Source organism: Schistocerca nitens, chromosome 2 (genome assembly GCF_023898315.1).
Source record: "Schistocerca nitens isolate TAMUIC-IGC-003100 chromosome 2, iqSchNite1.1, whole genome shotgun sequence".
NCBI classification, from domain to species: Eukaryota; Metazoa; Arthropoda; class Insecta; order Orthoptera; family Acrididae; genus Schistocerca; species Schistocerca nitens.
Genome location: NC_064615.1, coordinates 13,321,470 through 13,333,561, shown reverse-complemented (window position 1 = coordinate 13,333,561; position 12,092 = coordinate 13,321,470). Strand labels below are relative to the sequence as shown.

The 12,092-nt window shown below is 43.8% G+C and overlaps 1 protein-coding gene across 1 annotated transcript in view; it reads left to right on the top strand.

Annotated features, from left to right (window-relative positions):
* LOC126235677 (UDP-glucosyltransferase 2-like) overlaps nucleotides 1–12,092 on the top strand; it is a 115,016-nt gene that overhangs the window by 38,835 nt on the left and 64,089 nt on the right. The window contains exon 4 of the mRNA XM_049944405.1: nucleotides 10,339–10,798. Within this exon, the coding sequence (XP_049800362.1) occupies nucleotides 10,339–10,798 (460 nt within the window). The remainder of the gene's footprint in view (nucleotides 1–10,338; nucleotides 10,799–12,092) is intronic.

Below are 12,092 nucleotides of genomic sequence, written 5' to 3'. Positions count from 1 at the left end.
CTGATGAGTCAGTGCGCCGATTTTGGGACCTGGAGACAATCGGGATAACAGGACATCAAGAGCGAGCATTAAAACCCATGGACCACCCTATTTATCAGGAATTCCGAGAATCATACTGTGTGGAATATGGTCGCAGAGTTGTATCTCTGCCTCGAAAGAAGGATATGCCTCTCTCCTGCAACCGCACAACTGCTGAAGCGCGTCTTCGCGCCTTACGACAAGCTGTTAGGAGAGTTCTTCACTCTTGCCTACCGTGCAAGATAATACACAGTCGCCGGTATGAAGAGATGGAGGCCCCACAACCACTGGACAGAGTTCAGCCTTCAAGACCATTTGCAGTAACGGGCATCGATTTTGCCGGACCATTATATGTCAAATCTGGACATCAAACAAAAAAGTCCTACATGGTCCTATTCACATGTGCAACAACACGGGCCATTCATATTGAACTTGCAACTGACATGTCCACTGACAGATTTTTGATGGCCGTGCAACGCTTTGCAGGACGTAGGAGCCTACCGGTCACTGTCTACTCAGACAATGCTACAGCATTCCATGCAGCCAACTCAGAACTCTACTGTGCGCACCATGGAATCACTTGGAAATTCATACCACCACGTGCGGCTTGGTGGGGAGGCTGGTGGGAATGCACGATAGGCTCAGTCAAGCGCTGCCTGACGAAAGTTCTCGGTCGCTCCCAGTTGGATGAAGAGAGCTTAAACACCACCTTGATCAGCATAGGAGCCGCAATAAACTCACGACCCATCACTCAAGGAGAGAGAGCGACACTGCATTGACGCCAGCCCACTTTCTAAATGGTGGGAAATTAGTAACATTCCATGTGGGCCAGAGCCAGCAACTAGAAAGGACCTTGCCAAGGAGTTCAGACTCAGACAAAAGGTCAATGACATCTGGCGCAGGTGGAAGACAGAATACCTCCTGCTGCCAAGACAATATCATGAGGTGAAGGGATACCCTTCGCAGAGGAAACCGAGAATTGGAGAGGTTGTTCTGCTCCAAGAAGACAGCAAACATCGGCACTTGAGGAAGAGGGCTGTGGTAGAAGAAGTGCGGCATGGCAGAACAGTAAAATACGGTGCATCATCCTCCGCCAGCCAGATGGTATGAAGATCTGTCGACCGGTCCAGCTGGTCATCCCCTCAGATGGACCAGGGTGGGGAGGATGTCGGGGAATGAAGACTCCTACGCCACCTGTTGGTGTTCTGTTAAGTCTGTACATTGTGCTGCCCTCTGCAGCGGATATATTTCAACGGTAACTGTAAAATTGACGTGTGAGAATAAAGTTCTGTGTGAGCAGAAGTTTACTGTGTCCTTGATTTCACTAGTGTGTAGCAACACATGGACTCGACCACAATTTAGTTATGATGAAGAATAGACAGAAAATTAAGAGAATCTTCCGAAAGAGCCAATGTGGAAGGAAGTGGAATACTGAAGTGCAGAGGAATTACGAGAAGCACTTTAATGACACTAAGGATAAATATACTGCGATAACGAATACCACTGAAGGTAGCTCAGTTCGACAGGGGTGCACAACTCTAAACAGGGTGATTACGTATGTTGGAAAGACATAGGTACCGGGAAGGATAACAGATACAATCAATTGATCGACGAAAGAGGGAAAAATAAAAATGTTCAGAGGAGGACATGAATACAGCAAGATAAATCCCTTACAAAACAGTAGAAAGTGAAGGACAACCAGGGATAAATAGCTACTTCCTCCTTCCTTGAATAGTAATGTAGTACTCCTCTTCTTCCAGTCATCCGGCACATTGTTTTCAGAGGAGCGGATTATCTTCTTCCAAAATCGTTTCACTCAGTAACATTATACTACGGTGAGTCGTTTCAACTTCACATAACTGCTGAATTGACGGACGTTGAAATAAGTGATGCGACAACAGAAGACTAATTGAAATCAGTCAGAAGAGAGTAAGAGACAGCATTTTATGCTACAAGGGGACGATTCTGTATGGGGTACGCAACAGAACTGTATCAGCATACAGTAGCAGTTCACTGCAAGTCGCTGTAACAAGGAGTTGCAAGCGAGCACAGAAAAACTGCAAGGGCACTCCTAAGGAGGAGAATCGGTTGACAGTTGTGTATAGGTATAGAACAAACCAGCAGAAAAATGTTGACGCGAACCGCAGTGCTTCACCAACAGTGTGCCTTAGAACCCTAACTGGTGCCTTGATATGGGGGTCATCTATAGCCCCTTCAAAAGCCTCCAGCGCTACAGGTAATGGTTCAACGTTAAGTCAGCGGAAGCAACCAAAAACAAAAAAAAAAGAAAAAAAACAGAAAACTGGAACTCAATTGTATTAATATAGAGATGAATATCAGATCAAGTGGGCTAGAGTCAAAAGAAATATTTAAAACGTCACAGCGAATTTTAACTTAGTGAACACGTTCCTACGGTAACATGCTCTGATACCTTACGACAGAGTAAACAGCAAAATGACACCATCGGAAAAATGTTGATACTGGGGCACAAAAAGGTGAAAGTGCCCCTGTTTAACACTGACTAAAACATATGGTACTAGCTGCCTCATTCAACATTTCTCAGCACCTTTAAAGTTTTTCCCCAAAATTTTGGCCTCTCATTCTTAAAAGTTCAACTAATTGTAACTCCCTCACATCGACTAGTCCAGCGCTGTAAGCTGCTCATACCCATCCATTCCCACGCACACATTCTCACTAACTCATTCAGCACAATTCATCCTCATTATCTCCTTGCGTCTCTCTAACGTCACTATTTCCTTCCTTACACAGTCTCCTTCGTTTTGTCCTACTACTACTACTACTACTACTACTACTACTACTACTACTGTCTCATCTGTCTCCCTACTGTCTCATTCATTCATTCATTCACTCCCACTACTGTTCTCTCTTTTACCACCATCCCTATCTTCCCCATACTCTTTTTCTCATTATCACATGCTTTCACCAACTTCCACTTCCTCCTCCTCATTCCTGTTCAACTGGTAATGTCTCCGTCACTCTTTCCACAGCACTGTCCTATCTCTGTCAACTATCGTCCACTACCACTGCGTCCAACTCCTTCTCCCCCACTACCATCGTATCTTTCGTTCTTTCTACATCACAACCACTGTCTACTATCTTCCAGAATTTATAATTTTTCTCTTTCTTTCCCACCGACACTCTATCCTTCTCTCTGAGAATAAAAAAAACGCGAATATGTTCGCATGCTAAAACTTTTAAAGGTGCTGAGGAAGGTAGAATGAGGCAGCTGGTACCCCACTGGTCAGTCAGTCTTCTAGACAGGGGGATATTCACTTTTGTTTGTGCTCTGACGGGAGATATTTTCTGCTGGTTCACTTCTTTTGCATGCTACAGCAGGGCATGTCACTCATGTGAAAAGAACTTTAAGGGCAGAGACAATTCTGATGGTTTACTTAGGTGGCGTTTCCATAACCCTTCTAAGGGAGACACATTGCTGCATATGTATTCGTGCAACGCCACCTTATAAACTATGTTTCCGCCTCACACCGGAATTTCTGTGCGTGTTTTATGTGTACAAGTAGGTAATTTTGAGCCTCTGTATCTTGGAAACGTATAAAGATATCAAGAACATTTTCAAGCTTATTAGAGATCTGGATCTTAGGAATATATCGTAACAACTTAAGCAATTTTCCGTGCAGAGCCGTCTTGGAATCCGCGGTTTTGGATCTCAGAGACTGTTTTCTGGGTGTATCTTGATAATCGAAAAGGTTTTTCTTTTTAAATGGGAAGATGTCACTTCTACAGAAATGCCGAGAGAAGATACCGTTAAAGTTTGAACAATGTATTGATTTTAGTTATTTAGATATGCACTGCTGAGGGCTAAAACAATTGGTGAACAAGCTTTTCTTTTTTTTTTCTCAGGAATCACTTATGAACAAACCAGTGGTTTCATAAGCACCTTTAGGTGCACCGTAGATCATATCTAATGCACAAAGAATCAACAGATTGCCTCCATTTGCCTAACCTGGAGGAAGTGTGCAATATTGAAACTTTTATCCAGTACTGTATTAAGATGATGATTCTGTTGGTTATACAAATGGCCCCTAGCCCAAAGGATATCAAGAACAGTTGACTCTCTCTACATCTGAATCTACATCGATACTCCGCAGTCCACCTTACGGCACTTGGTGGAGGGTATCCCGTAGCACTACTAGTCATTTCCTTTCCTGTTCCACCTGCTAATAGGACGAGGGAAAAAAGACAGTCTGTGTATCTCCGTATGAGCCCTAATTTCCTGTACCTTACATTCGTGGTCCTTACGAGCAATGTATGTTGTTGGAGGCAACAGTTTCTCTATCACGAACAGAACTCGAAGTATGAGCCCCAGAAAAATGCCTTTACAAAATGTGCGCCGTTTTTGACATACTTGTAATGCATACTGTCTCTTAAGTACCTGAAATATTTTGTTAGTTTTAAGTTCATCATGTGGTATTTACCTGTATCAAGATGAATAATGCTGGAGGTATGTTTCGTCTTTGCAACTAATGGATCTGTTATCATATCCTGGTTGCCAGGTTATAGTGTAAGACTACTGAACGCCTTCAGCAAATCAGCTAACACATTATCAAGTCATTTTTTCGTTTTACGTCGTTCCTTAGTTGCTTCAAAATTCATGGGGGTATATTCCGAATTTGCAACTAAGTGACAGAATAACGTCTAAATCTCCTTGATGCTGATCATGAATGAAATAGCCCGGCGATTCTTTGTTCAACCGATAATGTTTGTTTTTGTATATAATAAATACGTGTATTATAAGCCACTGAAGATAGTTTATAAGTAAAAGAAGCGAAACGCATAGAATAAGAAACAAACTGCCTGTCACTTAGTTGCAAAGACGGAATACACCACCACGAATTTTGAAGCAACTCAGGATCGACGTAAAACGAAAAAATGACGATTGACAATTTGTCAGCTGATTTGCGGAAGGCGTTCAGTACAGTTCTACACTGTCACCTGGTAACCAGGACATAAATTAAGAGAATATCGAATTAGATATATGTTTGAATTGGAGACTTTCTGTTAAACATGTCGTTCTTAGTGGTGACACATAGAAGTAGCTTTCCTGATAAGTCTACTGAGTGATGCACTGTTTACAAATCATTTAAACCTTTTGATGAATAACATCTAAATCTCCTTGATGCCCATCATGAAGGATATAGCCAACTGAATCTTTGTTCAACCGATATTGCTCATCTGTCTGCAAAAAATTACAGAAATTCCATCCACAGGCCCTAGCGTACCAATTTGTACTGACTGGCCGCAGTTTTGTCCTTTGCCGGTGGCGTCACAGGATGCGGTATAGAGGAGCGTGGGTCAGCACGCCGCTCTCCGGCCATTATCGGTTTTCGTGACCTGGAGCCGCCGCGACTTCGTCAAGCACATCCTCAGCTGGCATCGCGATGGAGGCTGCACCGCCTTCCAGTTCTGCCAGTGAGGAAAAGTGGCAGGCAGTAACGGGAATGTAACCTGGGCCCTCCGCGAGACAGTTAGCCGCTCTGATAACGCGTCATCCATTACCAGGCTGAATTAATCGAAGAGGCAGAGAAGGTCCATAGAAGAACCCTGCATTACGTCATCCGTTACCTCAACAAAACGGAGTGTGTCACAGAAATGCTAGTCAGCTCCAGTCTCAGACACCACAAAATATTGGGGAGGTTGTAACTAAACCGCTCGTCGCAAGCTGCGCTAAGAGCAAAGCGAACTTTTAACTGAAGGGTAAAGTGCGACACACTGTGTCTTTTCGTAGTGCAGTAATTAAAGTTTAACTACGATAAATGGCAACTTAAGCACCTGTGCGCCTATTGCCACGTTCATTGACAGGATTGTACTACGTGCAGAACATTTACTAGGGAGTATCGTAAAGTTACGAAGAGTAATATTTTTTCTTTGCTCCCCTGGTATTGCAGCTGGAATGCTAAAATTTCGCGACGATACGGTTTGAAGTTTGTGATATAGAGGTATTTTGTTTTCATTTACAACTCTACCGAAAGAAGCCTGAACTACGAAAAAAGCACGTCATACATCTTACTGTCGTCAACTTGTGAAGACCAGCGTAGTTCGATATTTGTAGACCAAAGGGCATAAACCGTGTGAATTAAGGGTACAACACAAATAGCGTTTAGTGGAAGACAGATGGTGTGCATCCTTCCAAGAGGGCCGTGTGAACCTTCATATTTCGCCACGATATGAGCAGCTCGTAACAGCTGCTACCCCTGGTAAGTGCATGGTGTGTTACTGGTGGACTTTGCCGAATACGGGACCACTGTGAGTACTGCAGCCTACACTGAAACTTTAAGCTGCGTCGTGCCCTTCGTGACAGAGGCCACAACATTAATGCGAGGGTGTCAAACTTCTCCATGACAATGCTCGCCACGTGTTGCTTCCCCTGTTCGTGAGATAATCGCCAAATGTGGGTGGGAGGTGCTCAAGCATCAAACATATAGTCCTGATCTTTCACCGTCGGACTTTTGTTCTGAACAGTAGTGCTGCTGACACGATGATTCTTGCATATGCCGTTATTGATACATATTTGACGGTGCTGGCGCTGATGTGTTTAACATTTGACGATGCCACTATGATTCCAGTATATTAGGGCATATTTTATAAAAGAGATCCGAAGATGGTCATTATAGACCGAAACCGGTAGTCTGATGACAAAAAATTGGTGACCATATAAGTAAAGGAAATTTATTCTCTATTCGGGTCACTGTTTTATTCGCGACCTTGTCACATTTTGTGGGACTTTCATCTGTCTGGTCCTTCCCGACCATCGCTTTGTGACTGATGCAGAAGTGAAATTAGCAGTCTGTAGATTCGTTATATTTCAGCCAAACGGACTTCTACGAACAGGGCATGTAGAAATTTGTGCCACGATGTGAGAAATGTTTTGAGAACGTTGCTGAGTATCTTCTAAACTAGGTAAAAGACGTAAGTTCATTTGTGTATTTTTTGTTACCTAATAAACGTTTGTCATGAAATCACTGTGCGTTACTTTCCAATCTCCCCTCATACCTGTCTAGGAGCAAGGTAACAGAATCTGCTGCCATGTGCTGCAGACATTGGTGGTGCATCTCGCTGTTTTTGCTTGGGAGGCTGGCTACGTGACCATTAGTCACAAAAATTGCTGCCTGCCCTACTTTTTGCATGTCACCTGAATTCTTAAGTTTACTCATTTTCAGCCGCGAAAGGCGATCTATGACAGTAGGTTAGAGAAGAAAATCTTTTTTTGTCAAGGTCGGTAATACGAGGGTTGTCCAGAAAGTAAGTTCCGATCGGTCGCAAAATGGACACTACAGTGAACACCCGATGAATCTTTGCACAGATGTGTTGGGTAGTGTCTCTAGTATGACTGTCGATCGCATCAAGACGCTCTTTTCAATTGTGATCGCACTGTGAGCGAGTAAAGGTGCCTAGGACAACGACGTCTCCCGCCAAGCAGGAGGGCCCGCTGAGAGGCTTCGCCTTAATCAATGCAGCCCACCTGACACAACTGCCACGCACATCCTTCTTCATGGCAATTCTCAGCCGCACTCTGCAGGGGCAGTGAAGACGCTCCTGCAGCCTTTTCGATGGTAAGTGTTCGATCACCCACAAAACAGTCCTCATTGGCTCGTCCTGAGTATCATCTGTGTTCACGCGAAACACTGGATACGAAGACCACACTTGGGTGCAAGATACGCTCTATAGACCAGCGTAGAGAATTATCGGAAAGCACAAGCGGCTGCCTCCTATGTTGGAAATTTGGTATAACGCTCCGACAAATGTCTAAGTCGGAGCGGCGACTATGGAGAGACTTCTCTGGAAAATGTAGCTAACTCTTGCAAATCAAATGTTTCTGATTTTCGCTGTGGTTTCCACTTCGCGACCGATCGGAACTTACTTTCTGGACAACCCTCGTAATAACCTTATTTTCGAAAACCTGTTTCGGTTGTCAGTGTTACCAACTTCAGATCTCGACAGACAGATTAACCTAAGAAATATGGAATAATCTGTCTGTCGATATCTGAAGTTGGTAACACTGACTAACGAAACAGGTTTTCGAGAATAAATGTGATTATTATCGATTTTGGTAAACAAATTACTGGTCACAACCCACATTACTAGTGTGCGAACTTCAGTTCTTTAGTGTGTGCTACCACAGGCACTGTACAAGTACCAGTGTGGGAACTTACCGAAATACAATATCTCGTAAGCGACTCTCACTAGAACCCTGCAAAAAACTCTACTGGAATTCTAATTTAACCTTCTTTTAATTTGTCAATAGGCAGTATTCCCTTTAAAGAACAGTATGTTTGTACAAAGGTACACTTTCTAACAAGGGAACCTCCCCATCACACCCCCCCTCAGATTTAGTTATAAGTTGGCACAGTGGACAGGCCTTGATAAATTGAACACAGATCAATTGAGAAAACAGGAAGAAGTTGTGTGGAACTGCGAAAAAATAAGCAAAATATACAAACTGAGTAGTCCATGGGCCACATAGGCAACATCATGGACAATGTGAGCTCAGGAGCGCCGTGGTCCCGTGGTAGCGTGAGCAGCTGCAGAACGAGAGGTCCTTGGTTCAAGTCTTCCCTCGAGTGAAAATTTTACTTTCTTTATTTTTGCATAGTTATTATCTTTCCCTTCGTTCATTGACGTCTCTGTTCACTGTAATAAGTTTAGTGTCTGTGTTTTGCGACCGCACCGCAAAACCGTGCGATTAGTAGACGAAAGGACGTGCCTCTCCAATGGGAACCGAAAACATTTGATCGCAAGGTCATAGGTCAACCGATTCCTCCACAGGAAAACGCATCTGATATATTCTATACGACACTGGTGACGGCATGTGCGTCACATGACAGGAATATGTTGTCGACCCACCTAACTTGTACACTTGGCGAATGGGTGAAAAGGTTCTTCTACCTTGCCCGATTTAGGTTTTCTTGTGGATGTGATAATCACTCCCAAAAAAGTGATGAAAACATAAGTTTGTCACATAAACTGAAAATAAAAAATTACTTTTCACTCGAAGGAAGATTTGAACCCAGGACCTTTCGTTCCGCAGCTGCTCACGTTACCACGAGACCACGGCGCTCCTGCTTTCCTTTTATCCTTAAAGTTGCCTATCTTTCCATGAACTACTCAGTTTGTATATTTTGCTTATTTTTTCATAGTCCCACACAACTTCTTCCTGTTTTCTCAATTGATCTGTGTTCAGTTTTTCAAGGCCTATCCACTGTGCCAACTTATAACTAAATCTGAGGGGGGTGCGATGGTGAGGTTCCCTTCTAAGTATTATTACAATCTGTTTACTGGCCAACAATACGGGCCTCTGACTACTAATACTTTCTTTGAAAACCGCCTTTTAATAGCACTTTGCATTTCCGCAATATCTGCTGGTTAAGTTTCATGTGATTAACCCTGTATAGCCTGGCACACTACCACTTAGTCTGTAATCGGCGGTAGTCGGCTGTCTACGTGCCGACCCGGAATGTTTACGGTCGTTGCCAACCTTCGTTACGTAACACTACTGTGACCCCCAACAATAAGTAGGAGTTGTGAATATAGTGTCGATCCGTGTGAATTTTGCGCAGAAATTGTTAAAATTACTTACAAAAGTGAGCGAAGAGGCTGTACCTGGTCCTTCTAGCGACTGACCATAAACTTTGGTGCCATTTTAGGGTCGCATTAATACATTACACGTTCGTTTCTTTTATACGCTTTAAACTGGCTGCTGTCAGCAGCCATTGTGCTACGTGCAGATCGCAAGCTTCCGCTCTCGGCAATCTCCGCTCAGTAGCCAAGTATACCAATAGGACTGAGTGGGATCAGTGCGTATATGTAAATGTTGAAACTTGTAACAACAACATTAACACACTCAGCAAACATCCCTGATCAACATGGGAAAGCTGATCACCAGAGTCCTCTCTCATCCTGTAAAAAAACTTCCACCTTGTAGATGTAACCTCTTCATAGCTCAGCAGTGACTTTATAGACAAAATCTACGGAATTGTTTGTATTGTAAAGCACTACTTCTTGAAAATTAAATCCTTCAACTGCTGGATAAGAGTACAAATCCTGGCTCAATATGTGCTCACTTTCATTCTGGATTAGTTGTTGGGAACTCGTTTCTCCTATGCTATGTGTGACAATTCCCTCAAAGTCCTGTTAGCCATTCAAAGGTTTCCTTCAATACGCAGTGCATCTTTAAATTATCCTCGACAATTTTCTGGAAGCTTTTACCCACTAGTGTTATTTTAACGTTTTTCTCCAGTTGCCTGTGTCATGTAACATAAAAGTTTTGTACCATTTCTGCAGGAGGAACCACACGTTCGACCTGGTGATCTTCGAGCGGATGCCCTACCAAGCCTACTACGGACTGTTCCACAGGGTCGGATCACCTCCTCTGGTCGGCTTTGTCACATTCTCTGCTCTCGCACCCACGTACTATACCTTGGGAAATGCCATGAACCCGGCTTACCTGCCCGAGGTGTGGGTTGGCCTCTCTGATCACATGACCTTCTGGCAGCGCTTGTACAACACCTACTTCTACCTGAGGTTATACCACACGTGGTTCTACCAAGTGCTCCCGGAACAGGAGTCTCTGATGAGAGAAGTCTTCGGAACTGAACCACCTTCGATTTACGAAACTGAGCGCAACTACAGTTTGCTCATAGTCGGCAACCATTTCTCCCTGGAGTACCCCCGACCGCAGCTGCCGAACGTTATAGAGATTACTGGCATCCACGTATCGACCAAGATCGAGAAGTTACCGAAAGTGAGTCAAAAATAGTTTTGTAAGTTGATCACACGAACTGCACTTAATGGAATTGTTTTGTTGAATTGTACGTGAGCATCGTAATTCATTGAAATTCTCGATAATATTGGTAACTCAGTCATTTGTGAATACAAATTTCCATGACACTAGGACTAGCTGAAAAGTAGAACGTGATCTGTCTTCCTCCATGTATGGCATGGTGACTAGAATATTTAACGTAGATGGTGAATGAAGTGGAATTCTGTGACAGGACTTAGATGCTGACACAAGGTTCCACAGTCTTTTCGAATACATTTCTCGGATGTAGCATGGCCAACAACATACCACTGCTTCACTCTACAAAACACTGCTATGAGGTTAGACACCTGAAGCCGATAAAAGGCGGAAAGTCTACTTATCGTCGGTTTTACGGCACTACTTTCAGTGTGCATTCTAGTGATGAAACAGTGCTTCAGCAGCAGTACTCGAAATCGTAAACTCACTGTCAGATTTCGAATTTCTTCTTAGAACAGTTGCTCTCGGTACATAACTTGAGTATGTAGGTTTGTGGGCTTTCGTAGGTTAATTCATGATCACTGGAAATTCAAGTGAACTGAATTGTCGCGTTTCAAGAGAGACCTGTTCCAGTGATGCCTCACTGAGCGAAAGCCATGAATCGATTTCCCCGTAAACTAGATTTTCACCAATCACATCGTTAAAATTTACAACTGTTGATCATAAGGAGACCGTACGTTTTCACCTTTTTATGACGTAAAATGTACACTCATGCTCATAAATGAAGGATAATGTTGATACATGGTAAAAAACGCTCTGGTGGGCTGTTTGCGGGTTTAAATCACCTCGGGGTATGACCATGCGGTGCATTTGACCTGCGGTCGTCGCACGGTGGCGCTGGCAGCAGTCAACATACGCAGAGGTGTGTTGGTGCATGTCAGAGTACGGTGCAGCGAGTAAGTGTACAGACGTTTTAAGACGTGCTAGTGGTGACTGTGTGTTGGAAACGGCTCAAAGAACTCATATTGATGACGTTATGAGGGGTAAAATACTAGGGCGACTGGAGGCTGGTCAAACACAGCATGTCGTCGCACATGCCCTCCGTGTGCCACAAAGTGTGATCTCAAGATTATGGCAACGATTCCAGTAGACAGGAAGCGTGTCCAGGCGCTACAGTGCGGGACTTCCACAGCGTACAGCACCACAAGAAGACCAATATCTCAGCATCAGTGCCCGCAGACGGCCACAAAGTACTGAGGGTAGCCTTGCTCGGGACCTTCCCGCAGCCACTGGAACAGTT